We start from the raw sequence: 20,315 nt of genomic DNA on the forward strand, positions 1-20,315 counted from the left end.
GTGTTTCCATTGGTGTATCCTGGCCGGTGATCTGAGATGAAACTCCTGTGGTTACCATATAAGGTGTTGGTTAAAAAAGGCCACCAGGCAGCGCATGTTTTCCACCCACATCAGCACCCAGATTCTTCTACAGCATTAACCCAACGGTTACAACTCTGACTGTTATAGTTGTAAGAGTGGTTTTTATTTACCTTTTTACAGACTGGAGCTTGAAGTGAAATGGTATTCTTGCTATCTGCACATCATCTACTACCGCCGGAGTAAGAGAGAGTATCTGGGTCCAAATAGGCAAACAAGTGTGCCATACGCCATCTTTGAGCACATTGCACAAAACCTATCCCTCCTGGGCCCAGCCACGTTGTTTTGACTGCAGGGTGAATATCAAATGCTAAAGACCCTTCCCAGACAGCCCAGGCCCCTAGGAACACTGTTAAATAGAACAAGCCCTTGTGAGAGCCGAAAAACAGCATGAATAATTGTCTTTTATATAATCATACTGATTGGTGAAATAATTTGACTATAAAAATTAAGGTTAACACAGAAAGTGCCTTTTTGATTGGCCACCATCAAGTGGAAGGCCTGCACATGTTTTATTTAAAAAAAATACTAACACTGTAATGGAAAATATTATGGGCCTGATTCTAACTTTGGAGGACGGTGTTAAACCGTCCCAAAAGTGGCGGATATACCACCTACCGTATTACGAGTTCCATAGGATATAATGGACTCGTAATACGGTAGGTGGTATATCCGCCACTTTTGGGACGGTTTAACACCGTCCTCCAAAGTTAGAATCAGGCCCTATATCTCTTTAAGAACATGTGTTCTGCTAAAACAAATGCTGAAATAATATGAGTGTTTCTATTTCTCTACTGGACCTCAATCAGACAAGACCACAGTGCAGACTTATCTAACACTTGGTGTTCCTACTGTTGAAACACTTGTATACTTTCACGTCCCTTATTTAACAGACTTCATTCATTAAATTTGCATATTTGTCTGTAGTTATGTTTCTAACTCATGTATTTCTTTTGAGGGCAATGGTGCAACGAGAAATGTTTCCACATCTTTGTAACCACTGTCTAGTAGAAGCAAATCTGGAAGATGCCAAACAAAAGGGCCCACAGATGCAGCCGGAGAAGGAAGTGTGCAAGATACATTTCGTAAAAGTTTGAATTATGCAGGAGGAGCAGAAGCCAGTGAGTGTTCTTAAAGCTAACATTTTATGCAATTTTAAAATCTGATGAGTTTGTAATTGGATGTTCTTTCTTCACGTGATGTTTTTGTCCAATGAAAATGTTTAGTAACTTTAGTTTATTGTCAGTTGTCATTTGTCACTTAGGCATTACTTTCGTGGTTTCCAAAGACTTCACTTTGTGTATTTGGTGTGATCTGTCACTTTGACACTTCATGCTTTGCCAGTCAGTCTACTGACATTCTGGTACTTTATTTGTTTCTGAGTTTACTATGTCTGTTCAATACTGAACTAATACTCTGATGGTTTAGTAATTTTATAGTCCAAATTCTAAACCATCACTTTTTTCCTGTTTCTGTCCTGGACAAGGGGTCACGCTGCCAGGTCGCAGACACTGGAGACAGGTGTGGGCTGGATTGGAATGGGCAGGGGCAGTGGCCAACGGTGGCCACCTTTTGAATTTCCCTCCCTCCCACGGGGAGCAACCTTTTGTTGCTCCCATCTGTGGAGGGGTTGCCCAGGGGTCCTCAGGGACATCAGGACAGGTTAAGTAGCTGGCAATACTGCCCAGATTATACATTGCTGCCTGGGTCTCCCTGACGATCGTTAATGCCGCCCTTTGCCTGCTCAAGCACCGGAGTGCTTCCTCCCCCCACCCCCATCCCTGTGTTAAGTGCACTGGGGGGTACGTTCAATAATTATTTTTGGTGGAGGAGGAGTCATGTTTGGCGACTTAATCAGGTAGACAAACTGGGCATAAAGAATATGCGTAGGCAAATTCATGATGGAATTGGATTGTTTAAGCATTTAGCTCAATCCGGGGCCGGGGTACTGCGGTCACTACTGGAAGGCTGGGGAAGCTCGCTACCGCGATTGTCCATAGCCAGCCAGGGTACTCCATTACACGGCCCTGGGGATACGGGGGATGGTAGGCTGGTTTAGGAACCAAGGTATGGCCCGGTTGGCCAAGGCCCACCTCCAAATGGGTGCTAGGGGAATCCCTGTATTGGGTAGCTTTGGTATGGTTGTTTTGGGGGGGTGGGGGGGTACAGCTGTTATGCTGGTCTAAGCTCCCTTTGTCTTGAGGGGTAAGTGAGTTCACCTTGTAGAAGGCAACTTAAGGAGAGACTAGCAGGGTGTTGTCCTGGGTCCAAGTCAATTAAGTCAATTGAATCAGTCAGCACCATAGGGGCCTGAGGGATGGTCAATCATGACTCCTTAGTCTGATATGAAATGTAAAGTATTCATGTATTAGATGTGGAGTATTTGCTAGGATATTTGATGTATTAGATATGCCCATGTGAACACTATACTGTACTATACTTATTGTGGTATGTATGTGGAAAACAAAACATTTGTTATGTTTATGAATTGAAATAAATACGTCCGGAGGATGTTATATTCTCTGACGCAAGAAATTGGCTTGCATTGGGTCTTTCATGTATAACTTGCCATATGAAGGGTGAGTAATTGTATCTCTGGTTGAGGTCTGACCGGTCTTGCTGCGGTCACCCACCAGTGATGCGGACGCTGCTGTCCTCCTGATAGAAGTAGAAGTTGTTGCTGATTACCTTAGGTTTAGGTAATTATGAGAGATCTGTGCATTGTTATTTGTCTTTTGTTTTCTAGGTACCAACTGCTAATATTTTAATATTGCTGCTGTTTTGATAGCGCCATAGCTAGATGTTTTCTAAATTCATGTTACTAAATCTTTCACATGAAGCCCAACATGTTAATGTTAATTAGTGGCTAGTCAGGCGTTACTCTCATACTCATGAATGCTCATTGACTTTTCATTTGTTGATTTAATGTATTCAATTTCTCTTGCTCAGATTCTATTGCTATTGTTTTGTGTATTCTCTAGTGAAATAATAATTCTCATTGCGTTTATTAAGCTTAGGTTCATTTGCCAATTCAATCAGCCTTTATTGTTTCTTTACATGTATCAATTGAGTTTGAGATTACTATTCATGAATTAAGCATTGTTAATATAGGGAAATAAACTTTTTACCTTCCTAATAAACTGGTGTGGTTATTAATGGTCACAATGATCATGGTGTGTCTTCATTGGCTTTATAATGATGTATTGTAGGAAGTTGGCTCTGTATGTGCTATTTCAAAGTAAGGAATAGCATGCTCAGAGTCCAAGGGTTCCCCTTAGAGGTAAGATAGTGGCAAAAAGAGATAATACTAATGCTCTATTTTGTGGTAGTGTGGTCGAGCAGTAGGCTTATCAAAGGAGTAGTGTTAAGCATTTGTTGTACATACACATAGACAATAAATGAGGTACACACACTCAGAGACAAATCCAGCCAATAGGTTTTGTTATAGAAAAATATCTTTTCTTAGTTTATTTTAAGAACCACAGGTTCAAATTTTACATGTAATAGCTCTTTTGAAAGGTATTGCAGGTAAGTACTCTAGGAACTTTGAATCATTACTTTAGCATGTATACTTTTTACATAAAACACAATAAGCTGTTTTAAAAGTGGACACAGTGCAATTTTCACAGTTCCTGGGGGAGGTAAGTTATTGTTAGTTTTCACAGGTAAGTAAGTCACTTACAGGTTTGAGTTTTTTGGTCCAAGGTAGCCCACCGTTGGGGGTTCAGAGCAACCCCAAAGTTATCACACCAGCAGCTCAGGGCCGGTCAGGTGCAAAGGTCAAAGAGGTGCCCAAAACACATAGGCTATAATGGAGAGAAGGGGGTGCCCCGGTTCCAGTCTGCCAGCAGGTAAGTACCCGCGTCTTCGGAGGGCAGACCAGGGTGGTTTTGTAGGGCACAGGGGGGGACACAAAGTAGCACAGAAAGTACACCCTCAGCAGCGCGGGGGCGACCGGGTGCAGTGTGCAAACACGCGTCGGGTTTCCATCAGGTTTCAATGGGAGACCAAGGGGTCTCTTCAGCGATGCAGGCAGGCAAGGGGGGGGCTCCTCGGGGTAGCCACCACCTGGGCAAGGGAGAGGGCCTCCTGGGGGTCACTCCTGCACAGAAGTTCCGTTTCTTTAGGGGCTGGGGGCTGCGGGTGCAGGGTCTTTTCCAGCCGTCGGGAAATGGAGTTTAGACAGTCGCGGTCAGGGGGAGCCTGGGGATTCCCTCTGCAGGCGTCGCTGTGAGGGCTCAGGGGGGACAACTTTGGTTACTCACGGTCTCGGAGTCGCCAGATGGTCCTCCCTGAGGTGTTGGTTCTCCACCAGTCGAGTCGGGGTCGCCGGGTGCAGTGTTGCAAGTCTCACGCTTCTTGCGGGGAGTTGCAGGGGTCTTTAAATCTGCTCCTTGTAACAAAGTTGCAGTTCTTTTGGAGCAGTGCCGCTGTCCTCGGGAGTTTCTTGTCTTTTTCGAAGCAGGGCAGTCCTCAGAGGATTCAGAGGTCGCTGGTCCCTTGGAAAGCGTCGCTGGAGCAGGTTTCTTTGGAAGGCAGGAGACAGGCCGGTAAGTCTGGGGCCAAGGCAGTTGGTGTCTTCTGTTCTTCCTCTGCAGGGGTCTTTCAGCTCAGCAGTCCTTCTTCTTGTAGTTGCAGGAATCTAAATCTTTAGGTTCAGGGAAGCCCTTAAATACTAAATTTAAGGGCGTGTTTAGGTCTGGGGGGTTAGTAGCCAATGGCTACTAGCCCTGAGGGTGAGTACACCCTCTTTGTGCCTCCTCCCTAGGGGAGGGGGTCACATCCCTAATCCTATTGGGGGAATCCTCCATCTGCAAGATGGAGGATTTCTAAAAGTTAGAGTCACTTCAGCTCAGGACACCTTAGGGGCTGTCCTGACTGGCCCGTGACTCCTCCTTGTTGTTTTCTTTGTTTCCTCCAGCCTTGCCGCCAAAAGTGGGGGCCGTGGCCGGAGGGGGCGGGCAACTCCACTAAGCTGGAGGGCCCTGCTGTGCTGTGACAAAGGGGTGAGCCTTTGAGGCTCACCGCCAGGTGTTACAGCTCCTGCCTGGGGGAGGTGTTAGCATCTCCACCCAGTGCAGGCTTTGTTACTGGCCTCAGAGTGACAAAGGCACTCTCCCCATGGGGCCAGCAACATGTCTCTAGGGTGGCAGGCTGCTGGAACCAGTCAGCCTACACAGATAGTCGGTTAAGTTTCAGGGGGCACCTCTAAGGTGCCCTCTGTGGTATATTTTACAATAAAATGTACACTGGCATCAGTGTGCATTTATTGTGCTGAGAAGTTTGATGCCAAACTTCCCAGTTTTCAGTGTAGCCATTATGGTGCTGTGGAGTTCGTGTAAAACAGACTCCCAGACCATATACTCTTATGGCTACCCTGCACTTACAATGTCTAAGGTTTTGCTTAGACACTGTAGGGGTACAGTGCTCATGCACTGGTACCCTCACCTATGGTATAGTGCACCCTGCCTTAGGGCTGTAAGGCCTGCTAGAGGGGTGTCTTACCTATACTGCATAGGCAGTGAGAGGCTGGCATGGCACCCTGAGGGGAGTGCCATGTCGACTTACTCATGTTGTTCTCACTAGCACACACAAGCTGGTAAGCAGTGTGTCTGTGCTGAGTGAGGGGTCTCCAGGGTGGCATAACACATGCTGCAGCCCTTAGAGACCTACCCTGGCATCAGGGCCCTTGGTACCAGAGGTACCAGTTACAAGGGACTTATCTGGATGCCAGGGTGTGCCAATTGTGGAATCAATGGTACATTTTAGTTGAAAGAACACTGGTGCTGGGGCCTGGTCAGCAGGGTCCCAGCACACTTCTCAGTCAAGTCAGCATCAGTATCAGGCAAAAAAGTGGGGGGTAACTGCAACAGGGAGCCATTTCTTTACACAAGCCCCCCCCAGCCCACAGGCCAGGAGACTCAGCCAAAGCTGGGAGAGTCTTCCTAGTCTGGGAGGCGAGGAAGAGTAGAGGAAATAGGCTGGTTTGTTGCAGGGCCTACTCTGCCTTACATCCTCCTGCTCAGGTCATTCCCTCTGGGGAACTGACCCACTTCCACAGTGATAGGACCTAGTCTGAATTGCCTCTTGTCTCCACCCATTCTCTCTATTTTGGGGTTAGAGGTATCCACCTCTGCTAGTCTTATTTTAGCCAGGGTCACCCCTAGCTTACCCAAAGAGGTTACCCAGAGCTGGAGTAACCCCACCATGACCAACAGGGTCAGGGGGCCTAACTTGCTATGTGGCATGGGGTCAGATCACCATGCCAAGGATAGTGCAGCCATAAAGGCTAACACCCAGCAGAGGCCACTGACAGCTGTCAGTGCCCAGAACCACACCTTTAGCTCTTCACCTACAAGGGAAGGGGCTAAGTTACAGGCTTCTTTGGGTTCAGGGTGCCTGTCTGCTGTATTAGAGTGAGGGGTTACCACATCTTGTAGTAAACACCCTTCTTCCACTCTTTCTTCCGTTAGCTGAGGAGCCCTCCACTCAGGCTTAACAGTTGCCTGACTAGCCAGGACTTCTTGTGGGTCAGGTTGGACTTTACCAGTGCCACTTTTGGAGTTCTCCCCTACTGGAGCAGAATCTCCTTGGCTTTCTGGAACCTTGGCTAAAGGTTGTCCACCCTTCCTGCACTGTTTTCTTTTCTTTTTCTTCTGGGGCCTACTTGCATTTACTGCAGAGGCAGGAACTCCAGAATCCTTGGGAGAGGACTGGCACTGGACCAGTTCCTCTCTTGGGCTCTGACTAACCTCTGGGTAGTCATTTACAAGGAGACAATCAAGGGGGAGGTCTGTACTGACTACCACCCTTCTCCAGCTAAAAGTCCCACCCACTTCTATGGGCACAAAAGCCACAGGCCTATCAGTGACCCTGTCTGGGCTAACTCTTACTCTGGCCATCTCACCTGGGATGTACTGGTTTGAGAACACCAGCCTGTCATGCACAATAGTGTGACTGGCACAAGTGTCTCTCAGGGCAGTGGCTGGGATTCCATTCACCTGTAGGTGGTGGAAGTGTCTACTTCCCTCTGGAATCTCCAACTCACCTGTTGGGCCCTTTTTCCAGTTGAAGGCTATGAAGACCTCCTCATCTGAGGAGTCATCTCCAATGGCTACACTGGTTACCCCTGGGATTTTGCTAGGGGGTTTGTTTTTGGGACAAGAAGTGTCCTTGGTGTGGTGCCCTGTCTGTTTACAGTTATGGCACCATGCCTTAGTGGCATCCCAGCTCTTACCCTGGTACCCACCTTTGTTTTGGGTTGTGTCTCTGGGCCCACCCACCTGGTCTGGTTTTTGGGGGCCTACAGGGGACTCTTTTTCTTTGTTTCTAGTGTCACCCACTTTCTCCTGGGGAGGCTTTGTAACCCCTTTCTTTTGGTCACCCCCAGTGGAAGTTTTGGTTACCCTAGTCTTGACCCAGTGGTCTGCCTTCTTTCCCAATTCTTGGGGAGAAATTGGACCTAGGTCTACCAGATACTGATGCAACTTTTCATTGAAGCAGTTACTTAAAATGTGTTCTTTCATAAACAAATTATAAAGCCCAACATAGTCATACACTTCATTTCCAGTTACCCAACCATCCAGTGTTTTCACTGAGTAGTCAACATAATCAACCCAGGTCTGGCTCGAGGATTTTTGAGCCCCCCTGAATCTAATTCTATACTCCTCAGTGGAGAATCCAAAGCCCTCAATCAGGGTACCCTTCATGAGGTCATAAGATTCTGCATCTTTTTTAGAGAGTGTGAGGAGTCTATCCCTACACTGTCCTGTGAACATTTCCCAAAGGAGAGCACCCCAGTGAGATTTGTTCACTTTTCTGGTTTCACAAGCCCTCTCAAAAGCTGTGAACCATTTGGTGATGTCATCACCATCTTCATATTTAGTTACAATCCCTTTGGGGATTTTCAACATGTCAGGAGAATCTCTGACCCTAGTTATGTTGCTGCCACCATTGATGGGTCCTAGGCCCATCTCTTGTCTTTCCCTTTCTATGGCTAGGATCTGTTTTTCCAAAGCCAATCTTTTGGCCATCCTGGCTAACTGGATGTCCTCTTCACTGGAGTTATCCTCAGTGATTTCAGAGAGGCTGGACCCTCCTGTGAGGGAGCCAGTATCTCTGACTATTATTTTTGGAGTCAGGGCTTGAGAAGCCCTGTTCTCCCTAGATAGGACTGGTGGAGGGGATTCTTCCTCCAGTTCACTATCATCCTCCTCTGTGTTATCCACAGAGGGGTTGGCTCTATCATACTCTGCCAACAGCTCCTGGAGCTGTACTTTGGTAGGTCTGGAGCCCATTGTTATTTTTCTTATGTTACAGAGTGACCTTAGCTCTTTCATCTGGAGATGGAGGTAAGGTGTGGTGTTGAGTTCCACCACATTCATCTCTGTACTAGACATTATTCTTCTAAAAGTTGGAATGCTTTTAAGAATCTAAAACTAGTTCTAAAATCTAATTCAAACTTTTACAAACTTTTAAACTCTAAAAGAAATGCTAACAGGGACTAACACAAGGCCCTAGCAGGACTTTAAAGAATTTAGAAAACTTTTCAAATTGCAAAAATCAATTTCTAATGACAATTTTGGAATTTGTCGTGTGATCAGGTATTGGCTGAGTAGTCCAGCAAATGCAAAGTCTTGTACCCCACCGCTGATCCACCAATGTAGGAAGTTGGCTCTGTATGTGCTATTTCAAAGTAAGGAATAGCATGCACAGAGTCCAAGGGTTCCCCTTAGAGGTAAGATAGTGGCAAAAAGAGATAATACTAATGCTCTATTTTGAGTTAGTGTGGTCGAGCAGTAGGCTTATCAAAGGAGTAGTGTTAAGCATTTGTTGTACATACACATAGACAATAAATGAGGTACACACACTCAGAGACAAATCCAGCCAATAGGTTTTGTTATAGAAAAATATCTTTTCTTAGTTTATTTTAAGAACCACAGGTTCAAATTTTACATGTAATAGCTCTTTTGAAAGGTATTGCAGGTAAGTACTCTAGGAACTTTGAATCATTACTTTAGCATGTATACTTTTTACATAAAACACAATAAGCTGTTTTAAAAGTGGACACAGTGCAATTTTCACAGTTCCTGGGGGAGGTAAGTTATTGTTAGTTTTCACAGGTAAGTAAGTCACTTACAGGTTTGAGTTTTTTGGTCCAAGGTAGCCCACCGTTGGGGGTTCAGAGCAACCCCAAAGTTATCACACCAGCAGCTCAGGGCCGGTCAGGTGCAAAGGTCAAAGAGGTGCCCAAAACACATAGGCTATAATGGAGAGAAGGGGGTGCCCCGGTTCCAGTCTGCCAGCAGGTAAGTACCCGCGTCTTCGGAGGGCAGACCAGGGGGGTTTTGTAGGGCACCGGAGGGGACACAAAGTAGCACAGAAAGTACACCCTCAGCAGCGCGGGGGCGGCCGGGTGCAGTGTGCAAACACGCGTCGGGTTTCCTTCAGGTTTCAATGGGAGACCAAGGGGTCTCTTCAGCGATGCAGGCAGGCAAGGGGGGGGCTCCTCAGGGTAGCCACCACCTGGGCAAGGGAGAGGGCCTCCTGGGGGTCACTCCTGCACAGAAGTTCCGTTTCTTTAGGGGCTGGGGGCTGCGGGTGCAGGGTCTTTTCCAGCCGTCGGGAAATGGAGTTTAGACAGTCGCGGTCAGGGGGAGCCTGGGGATTCCCTCTGCAGGCGTCGCTGTGGGGGCTAACGGGGAACAACTTTGGTTACTCACAGTCGTAGTGTCGCCGGAGGGTCCTCCCTGAGTTGGTTGTTCTCCACCAGTCGAGTCGGGGTCGCCGGGTGCAGTGTTGCAAGTCTCACGCTTCTTGCGGGGAGTTGCAGGGGTCTTTAAATCTGCTCCTTGTAACAAAGTTGCAGTTCTTTTGGAGCAGTGCCGCTGTCCTCTGGAGTTTCTTGTCTTTTTCGAAGCAGGGCAGTCCTCAGAGGATTCAGAGGTCGCTGGTCCCTTGGAAAGCGTCGCTGGAGCAGGTTTCTTTGGAAGGCAGGAGACAGGCCGGTAAGTCTGGGGCCAAGGCAGTTGGTGTCTTCTGTTCTTCCTTTGCAGGGGTCTTTCAGCTCAGCAGTCCTTCTTCTTGTAGTTGCAGGAATCTAAATCTTTAGGTTCAGGGAAGCCCTTAAATACTAAATTTAAGGGCGTGTTTAGGTCTGGGGGGTTAGTAGCCAATGGCTACTAGCCCTGAGGGTGAGTACACCCTCTTTGTGCCTCCTCCCAAGGGGAGGGGGTCACATCCCTAATCCTATTGGGGGAATCCTCCATCTGCAAGATGGAGGATTTCTAAAAGTTAGAATCAGTTCAGCTCAGGACACCTTAGGGGCTGTCCTGACTGGCCCGTGACTCCTCCTTGTTGTTTTCTTTGTTTCCTCCAGCCTTGCCGCCAAAAGTGGGGGCCGTGGCCGGAGGGGGCGGGCAACTCCACTAAGCTGGAGTGCCCTGCTGTGCTGTGACAAAGGGGTGAGCCTTTGAGGCTCACCGCCAGGTGTTACAGCTCCTGCCTGGGGGAGGTGTTAGCATCTCCACCCAGTGCAGGCTTTGTTACTGGCCTCAGAGTCACAAAGGCACTCTCCCCATGGGGCCAGCAACATGTCTCTAGGGTGGCAGGCTGCTGGAACCAGTCAGCCTACACAGATAGTCGGTTAAGTTTCAGGGGGCACCTCTAAGGTGCCCTCTGTGGTGTATTTTACAATAAAATGTACACTGGCATCAGTGTGCATTTATTGTGCTGAGAAGTTTGATACCAAACTTCCCAGTTTTCAGTGTAGCCATTATGGTGCTGTGGAGTTCGTGTAAAACAGACTCCCAGACCATATACTCTTATGGCTACCCTGCACTTACAATGTCTAAGGTTTTGCTTAGACACTGTAGGGGTACAGTGCTCATGCACTGGTACCCTCACCTATGGTATAGTGCACCCTGCCTTAGGGCTGTAAGGCCTGCTAGAGGGGTGTCTTACCTATACTGCATAGGCAGTGAGAGGCTGGCATGGCACCCTGAGGGGAGTGCCATGTCGACATACTCATTTTGTTCTCACTAGCACACACAAGCTGGTAAGCAGTGTGTCTGTGCTGAGTGAGGGGTCTCCAGGGTGGCATAACACATGCTGCAGCCCTTAGAGACCTTCCCTGGCATCAGGGCCCTTGGTACCAGAGGTACCAGTTACAAGGGACTTATCTGGATGCCAGGGTGTGCCAATTGTGGAATCAATGGTACATTTTAGGTGAAAGAACACTGGTGCTGGGGCCTGGTCAGCAGGGTCCCAGCACACTTCTCAGTCAAGTCAGCATCAGTATCAGGCAAAAAGTGGGGGGTAACTGCAACAGGGAGCCATTTCTTTACATGTATAGTGCAATGTTTGATATTTGATTTGATGTTCCTGATGTGTTTTTTTTTTAAGTGGATTCAGAAGATTAATCAGTCTATAGCATGAAATTCGCTATCTAGTCTGTTGTGACTAAAATATAGCTGTGATTCCTGCTATAACATCCTTTTCAAGCCGGGCTCCCATCTCACATTCCTTCTTTATTCTCATGTTCAGAAAATGTGAGCTTTAAGAACGCTCAGCATCTCATGTTGGGAAAATAGATGGGATGGCCATCAAGAGTCACTTCTCAGGGACCTTTACCTCCTTTCCAGGTCATTTTATGTAACTTAACAAAAAGTGTCCTAAACTAGCAACAGAAGTTCTGAGATCGGAAGACGAACAGTGTAAGTAGGAAAGGAGTGCAAAATTGTTGATGGGCACAGGAATCCATGTTTGAAGGACAAAAGAGAAGGAGGGTTGATGGAAAAGGAGAGAAACTGAAGAGTAATAGTCAAATCAACCCATCTGTGAAGGCAGTCTGGAAGTTAGCAGATGGTAGATGTGGGGAAGAGAGGTGTTTGAAGAAAAAAAAAGGTAGAGGAGTGGGCAGGAAAAAAACAGAATGGGGAGATAAGGAGAGATGAAGGGACATTTTTTACAAACGAGTGTTAATGAGATGGTGGGTTCCAAGTTCGAGTAGTGTTTGAAGAGGAGGTTTTTCAGTTATTTTTTAATATTCAAATGCGTTCTTGACATCTTTCTCTGCAGTTGGTTTTAAAGAAGCTTTTAAGACAGCACTGACCCCTTCATCAACTGGGTCGGATTTTATTTCTGTCTGACCTGGAAAACACTTTTTCTACCTAGAATGATGTGTGTCATTGGGTTTGTCAGGCGAGAGTCTGACTCGGAGAAGGATGACAAGCAATGTTTAAAAAATTCGAAGTACAATAAATTTCCTTAAGGGCACATTTGCTTCAGACTTGTTTCCTCCACACTTCTTACTTTATGACGATCCAATTTGTGGTAGGAATATAGAATGCACCTGAGAAATACAGCTACCGGAGCATGTCCAGAGGAGCTGTGACTCGCTGCTTTAGTGACAATTGACGAGGGACTCCTCGTGTCCCAAATGATGTTCATATTGTGACTATTTATTGGTGCACAAGAGCCCTTAAGAAATCAAAAGTACACTACCCATAACACATGTACCAAGGAAAGGGAAAATTGTGCCGGTGCTCAAAGCCCTCCTCTTCAACATGCAGCTGCTGCAATTAAAATGTGTGAACATGGAATAAAGAGGCAGCTTAATCTTGAAGCCATCTCGGGCCTCTTCAATCCATTTAAAGCCACTCCCTGCCCCTTCAGCTCACTCTAGCAGCTTTCTACTTTCTCCCTTTGTGACGCTTTTTCGTTTTTCCCTTCCCCCGTCTTTCCCATATGTGTCTTTTGCTCGCAGTAAATGCTTGAGGCAGAAGAATAAGCCTCGGCCCCTCAAAAATAATTGCTGGTGCTCAGCACCAGAAACAACAAGCACAAATTAAGCACTGGTTAAGGGCTAAGAGGGTAGAAAAGACTGGGGATAAAATGTACACTCGACCTGGTGGATTATCCAAAACAATGGAACGTGGGTTCTCTAAAGCCAAGTCCATAGCCAGGGGCAGAGAGCCTCCCTTCTATCCAGTATCTCATGAGAACCTTGAGGAGGAAGCAGGTGATCCTCCAGGAGAGGGCAAGGTCACATTCACTGTGTCCCTTTAAATGGTATTACTATAGTCAACCACATTCTGAAGAAGTAAAAGCATGCTTCTCAAAACGGGGAGCAGCATCTGCTGTTGTTTTTCACATGCTAGTGTGCATCAGTTGCAAGATACGAAGAACAGGGGGAGTCACCCACACCTGAATTCAAACCTGTAACTTGCAAGCTACACACAGATCTCTGCATCATGCACAGAATGACAAAATGCAGTCTTGCCAGTACAGAACGTGTTGTTTTCACATGGAAGGTAGGTTGTATAAAAGAGATTGATCCGAGGTAAGATGTACAGCGGAAGTGCCAGGTATTGGTAAATGTATTACTTTCTGTAATTCATTAATGTGTCAGATCTGCAATGACTGCCCTCAATGCAATTACTTACTGCAGAAGCTCCTGAAGCTGGGTTTGACAGAAAACAAATACCAGTAAGCTATAAACAAGAAAATGTGATGCTCCCAAACAGACAAGCAGTAGTGCATAGAGATGCACAGAGCACAAGAGCTGTTTTTGCAAACCCTAGGCCGCTTGTTAGCACTGATAGGGTGTACAGGTTTGAACATTTTTGGCAGCTACGGTATTTTTTCTTACAAGCAAGAGCCCTGCAATGCGTTTTAGTGACTTATTCAAAATCTGAGCTAATATATTAACTCAAGTCTCCGTCCCAGTGGGTCTGAAGTTGGCACAAGACTGAAACGGCAGTCAGGGACCTATTTTCGGTGCTATAGGAAGAGAATCCAGTACAATGAGGCAAATGTCAGGCAAGACAACAGTCCCACTAACATTTTGTAAATAGGGGCTACGCCCTTTATAAGAAAATGTATAAATAATAAGCGCACATATTCTAGACCATAGCTGACGTGTTCTAAACAAAAGACTTTTACACCATAAACCAAGGCAAACCGATCAATGAGCAGTAAATCGTCCATCCTGTCAACAGCTCTGAAAAGAGCTACTCAGCTCAGCTCTTTCTTGAACTAAACTGTTACAATAAGCCACCAATCATTGGAAGCACAGCAAATTGCCTAAAAATGGTAGACACAGCACTACCACAAAATACTAGCAGCTAAGCTAAATGAAGCAGGCTTTAAGAAGACAGTGGCTTTTGCGCATCCTAAAACATCCTCTTGGCGTGCGTGTGGAAAGTATAAAAGCATTGCTGCAAACAAATCCAACTAGAAAGCTATGCTCTACCTGCTTTGCCAGAAGTTCAGCTTCTTGCCTCAATCGCTCTTTTTCTCTGAAAGAAAATAAAAAAATGAAACAGTAAAAAAGTCACAGAAAATAATATAGAGTGGGAATGTACTGTTCTTCCATGCGTAACTAGTTACACCTTCTAATAGTCTCTCTTTTATTGCAAATAATTCAAAGACGGAGAAAAGCATGTTTTATTCTGCATAATTATTTTTCAGGGTTACTGTTAGAATAATAATTACTGTTAGTATTAGCCACAGCAACAACCATTTAAATATTGCGTGCCATAAACGAGTGTGACCCTCATTTATCACTCTACAGAAGGGTTCTTTTTATCGTCCTCCTAAGAATGAAAAGCTGAGTCAGCCATGCTGTGATTCAAACATGCGAGTTACACAGATCTCTGCAGCAGGCACTTGCCTCGCCTTGGCAGTCTGCCGGATAACAGGTAAATGCTCTAAGTTCATTGGTGAGTGCACAAGCAGGATACCCTACCTTTCTTCTTCCTCCTTCCGCCGCCTCTCCTCCTCTTCTCGACGCCTCTCTTCCTCTTCCCTCCGCCTCTCCTCCAGCAGCTGTTTGTAGAGGAGTCGGGCGGCCTGGCCCCGCAGCTGCTTCTGGAAGGTGATGGCTGACCTCCGCAGCAGCAGGAACTTCCTCCGGCACAAGGCGGCGCGGCAGTTCTTCTGGATCACAACCACATGGTGAAGGATCTTCCGGTACTGCTTCCTGCAAGGGGAAGGACAGGGGTAAACATCGCCCCGCGCTCACCTGCCCCGGCAGCCGTCTCTAGTTCAACACGCACTCTGGCGGGGTGACAAGTCTCCTCTCCCGTCCCTGCCTTCAGTAGAGGGCAAGACCCCTACAAAAGAGACCTGCATAGGCTGAGTGGCGGCGGAACAAATGGGCAGCATTTAGCATTCCCTTGACAGGGAGAGAGGCCTTTAAAATCAGAGGCGGGGCAGGGGCACTGCCGCACGGCAGCAGAAAAGTAATTACTCCCAGCAGGATGTCGATGGACGTCATGCAGGAGCCTTCCCGAGGCTCGCTGTCCCTTGTACGTGGACGGGCCTCATATGCACATGAAAGGCTTCAGCTCATTATGCAAACGGCACTGAACGGTCCGTTGTTGACTTATGGCGCGAACGGTCCACAGATGGGCTGTCCTACCTCCGCTCCCCATGCATAATGCACGGGTCCCCTCACGCCGATTACACGTCATGATTGTGTCGACTGGCCATGCTCGGGTTTGCTCTCTCTTGCCCATTACGGATGTCTAATCAAACAAGGGAGTGCAGACGCCCCGTTCAGGAGAGGACACTGGCTTCTGCGCCTGAAAAATAGTATCTTTACCAGAGATTTCAAGACAGGAGCAGCGTCAATCTATCCCTGCCACATGTGATTAAGCTGAACCTCTCTCACAGTTAAGAATTTTAAAAGCCCAACTTTGGAAATGTACCTGTCGGAATGTGAGTGAGGGTGAAGTCCGAAATGTAAGTGACCCCACTTAAGGGACTGTAGAATGGAGCATTTTAAGAGGGCGGTGCAGGTTTTCGGAGCGCCACCCTAGTCAAATATTCGGAATCATGTTGCTCTTTAGGTTAGTCAATCCTATTGAAAAAAAGGGTGACACCCTCTAAATGACAGTTAATTGAAGGGTATGTACTGGCATATTACGCACAAAAGCATGAAGTTATTTGCCTAAGATCACTCAAGGGTTTCGAGTAGGGAAACATGACAAAAATCAGGCTTTAGGGCTGCAGTTTTCAATTTAACCTAAAGACACATCTTCCTCTTTACCTTGCCACATAGCCCAATATGTGCGCTTGGATCATCATCGCTGCTCTGTAGACCTCCACTTCGCGCTGCTTCTCCAGTTTGTGCTCTAGTGACTCTCGAATGAAAACCTGTACAGAAAAAAGTTTAAGTGAAAAGATGTCAGCGCTACAAAAGAGAAATTTCACACTTAACAGGCGCCCAACAAGGCTTGATCTTCTTCAAACGAAGCCATGTCGTCGGCTGTGATTGCCCTATCAGGACAACCACTTTCACAGATTTCTTGGCAATCTATCTGCTTATGCTCACCAGGGCCACGTCATAATGGCCGAGGTTGGCCACAGGGGAGAGGGCACACCAACATAATCTGGTTGTTTTTGTATGAATTTCGCGTGCCGTCTGGGGAAACGAAGATGGACAGCTATTGGTGGCCAGAGTCAGCGGGGGTCGTCTAATTGGCTGGCTGGGGCACCGGAATAGGCATTTAAGCCCCAGGTTGTAGGATCACATGTATCGCTTACTGGCTGCCGTGACCCTACCGACCGTCTAAGTGCCCTGCTGCCCCAGGGCACAATCCTTTTGGAACCCGCCCTCCCGATTCTTGATTACAGTTAAAGTGGGCTTATGTACTGTTTATGCTCTTTTGTTTATCCAGTTTGGTTTCTTCAGTGGTAATCTTAATATCTTCTTGCATTTGTTGTGTGGATGGACTCAGGTTTGGCCACAAAGCCAGTAGACACCTTGGGATCTCTAAATAGAGGGCAGCCAAATTCTAGATATATTTTGTTTTTAAATCTTTGATTAAGTCGGGGCAGAAGTACTACAGTATGTAAGGCAGGCCCACGGACGTGTGCTACAACGAATGCCCTTGGCCCTCGTGTGCTTTATGGCACTGGCTTTAATGGAAATTGGAGCTTGCCCAGGCCCATCTCCTGAATCGGGGCACAAGTCATGGGTACACACAGGTAGGCAGCGTCTACCCTACCCTGCAAAGTGGTTGGGCCCAACAGAAATATGGTAAACTTATCCCAGTGTTAATTTAAAAAACTGGGACACATTCAGCAGCGCCTGCATGTTGTCTACTTTTGTTTCAAGCAGCAATGTGTAGGCGGGGAGGGGCTTATCAACATCCAGCTGAGCCCATAACAAAGGCCACACTTAAGGGGCCATCAGGCCTCCTTTTGTTGGAGCTTTGAGCCTCACACCTAAATTCAATGGAGGAGAAACAAAGGCCACACTCTATCACTTCACAGGTACTTAAGAGAGGTATGCTTTAGACTGTTTTCAGTCCCTTCATGTAAGAGATATGCATGCACTGTAGTAATGTCAGATGTGTTGGTCTTTTCCAGTATTTTACACAAATAGCAATTTAAATATCTTTTTGTTTTACTTCTTTTATAGCACTTCTCACTCCAATGCAGAGTTTCAGAGCGCTTTACAGCACGCTTACACAGTATACATTGACAATTGTGTAAATCAATGTGCAGGATGTGTTACAAAAGACACAGATAATTTATGAACTGCATGTAACAAAAGGATCTCTGCATTAAAAGCAATAACCCACTCCACTCATTTACTTAAAACAAAAACTTGTCATCTGCGTGTTACATAATGTGCTTTGCAGGAGACATATTAACAATCTATGCTACTTTGATTCAAAACTAGGAGTACACAAAACATAGATCTCTTCAGCAAATACGTTAACCCTCAAGGTTATCTTACCATTATTATTATTCCCTGAGATTTATTTAGCACACAAAGATCTCTGCAGCAGGTTCATTAACCCGTTAAGATATTTCAAAATGCAGACTTTGCAACCAGTTATGCAGAACAGATTTACTGCCATGTTTCACCTCATTGGCAATTTCTTTGTGGCAGCATTTTAAAAAGTAAATTTATAAGTTGAGGCCCTGATTTTCTGTCAGAGTTGCGTCACATTTTTGGCACAACCTGTTAATTCAATTTGTTAAATATTGTAATGCACTCAAATGTATTCACGATAGACCTGCCAAAAACATGGGTGAGGTCTTAAGATCTGATAAAACTTTTTCTGATGCCACTTCCTGAGAGGTCATGGGTTGTGATGGCACTTTCTGTCATGACAACTGCATTGTTGCACATCAAAATGTTACACACAGTGATGTCCTTTGCATTCTGCCTAACTTCGTTAGACCCCAATTTCTTTTTTTTCTTTTAGGACTTGTGCCATGTCCTGAAAGCTGCTGAGGGGATCCCATTTCGGTTGCTCTGGCATAGGTGTTAAGGGTTCAGTTGACTTGCTGGCCGTGGTGCCTCTCCTTGAGAGAGAGCAGGGGAGTTCGTCAGGTGAAGATCATAGCTGGGAGGCGAATGGTGGCTGGCACATGGGCCTCCAAATCATGTAGGCAGCGCTTTAAGTGCTGGTAGGGTGGCCAAATATGACTCCAACAATATTGGTTAGATGATTCCCATATACAGCGCTTATCAGCACTTTTATTGTAAATGTAAAATATGTACAATGTGTCATGGTGGTCAAAATATGTCTTAATGCAATTCTTTGATGTTCTAATGCAAATTTGTTGATCAATAAATATGGCCAGAGAACTATTTTCTCAAACGCAAAATGTAGTTGTCTCAAGCCATTTCTTTAATGTTGTCTGTGGCCCAAGCCAAGCTTGGGCATTGAGGTCTCCTATACTACTATGGGGATCGGTGCAGTCCCATGCCTGTGGCTCCCTGAAGCAAGACGTCAAAGCGGCCTAGTAGGCACGGTCACTGCTAGCCATTCGCAACCTTAGTGTCTCAGTGATCCAAGAGCCTTCTAGCTTAGCCTAGGTTTGCTTACATTTTCAGAACACAGCCAGACACGTACTGTTTCAGCTGCTGCAGTCCCAGGAGCAGCAAACCAACAATGGACCTCTTCTCACCATAAAAACTCTGTCTATCTATATGTGAGGTAGCCAGCAAAAGTGAAATTTTTATGGCAACTCAAACACATTTGCAGGGACACCGGTAATGTTTTTCTAAGCCCTTAAGAGTGTATGGTTTTGAAGAACAAGTTACCTACCTTCGGTAACGCGTTATCTGGTATAGACTATCTAACTGCAGATTCGATTCCTTACCTTTGAATTCCCTGGCATCAGCTTAGAATCCAGAATCTTTTTGCTGAGCAATACACTGCGCGCGCCATCAGGTGGCATCGTTCGGCTCCGCATGGCTTCGTCAGCATCATTGGAGCTGTCTGTGACATCATGGACGCATATAAAGGCACCACCCCGGTGCATATACGTCAGTACTTTTATCCACAAAACTTCCACACCAGAAGTGCAGAGTCATGGATAGAACCAACATTTTGTCTGTGCAAAACTAGGGCCCTGGAAGGGATAAACACTAACCCTACTAGAGATATGCACAGAGAGGGGAGGCATGCGTGGGCGTAAGGAATCTGCAGCTAGACAGAGTCTCTTCCAGATAGTGCATTGCCAAAGGTAAGTAACTTGTTTATCTGATCGAAACTTCTAGCTGCAGATTCCTTACCTTTGAATAGCTACCCAAGCCATAACCTCCTGGCGGTGGGACGCGGATACTTCTCCTTCCCCTAAGAAGTCCTGTAGGACTGAACAGACAAAGTGCCCGTCTCTTCGTACCTGACTGTCCAGGCAGTAATGTTTTGCAAACTTGTGCAAAGATGCCCATGTTGCCACCTGACAGATGTCTCGGACTGGTGCGCCCTGAGCTAGCGTAGTGGTAGCAGCTTTGCCCCTGGCAGAATGAGCTTGTACGCCCACAGGCCAATGCGTAGCATATTTTGATACAGAGAACGACCCAGAATGGAATGGTTCACTTCTGCACTGCCTGACGCTTCTTTGCTCCAACATACCCCATAAAGAGTTGGTCATCCACCCAGAACTCTTTTGTGCGGTCAAGGTCGAACAATGCTCTTTTTGGGTCCACTCGGTGGAGCCGCTCCTCTTCCTTACAGGGATGTGGTGGAACAAAGAAGGTGGGCAGGGTGATGTTCTGACCCAGTTGAAATGGGGTCACCACCTTGGGGAGGAAAGAGTCACGAGTTCTGAGTACCACCTTGTCGGGATAGATAGTGAGATACGGTGGCTTTGATGAAAGAGCTTGCATCTCACTCACCCTCCTGGCAGATGTTATTGCCACTAAGAAGGCTGTTTTAATGGTGAGCAGCTGGAGGGGACAATTATGCAAAGGCTCAAAGGGA

The 20,315-nt window shown here is 46.4% G+C and overlaps 1 protein-coding gene across 1 annotated transcript in view; it reads right to left on the minus strand.

Annotated features, from left to right (window-relative positions):
• The window catches only part of MYO10 (myosin X), a 754,439-nt gene that overhangs the window by 255,345 nt on the left and 478,779 nt on the right, over positions 1-20,315 (minus strand). The window contains exons 22-24 of the mRNA XM_069219725.1: positions 16,133-16,239; positions 14,828-15,061; positions 14,333-14,378 (exon numbers count right to left, since the gene is read on the minus strand). Coding sequence (XP_069075826.1) covers positions 14,333-14,378; positions 14,828-15,061; positions 16,133-16,239 — 387 coding nt within the window. The remainder of the gene's footprint in view (positions 1-14,332; positions 14,379-14,827; positions 15,062-16,132; positions 16,240-20,315) is intronic.

This window comes from Pleurodeles waltl, chromosome 2_2 (genome assembly GCF_031143425.1).
Source record: "Pleurodeles waltl isolate 20211129_DDA chromosome 2_2, aPleWal1.hap1.20221129, whole genome shotgun sequence".
Classification (NCBI taxonomy): domain Eukaryota; kingdom Metazoa; phylum Chordata; class Amphibia; order Caudata; family Salamandridae; genus Pleurodeles; species Pleurodeles waltl.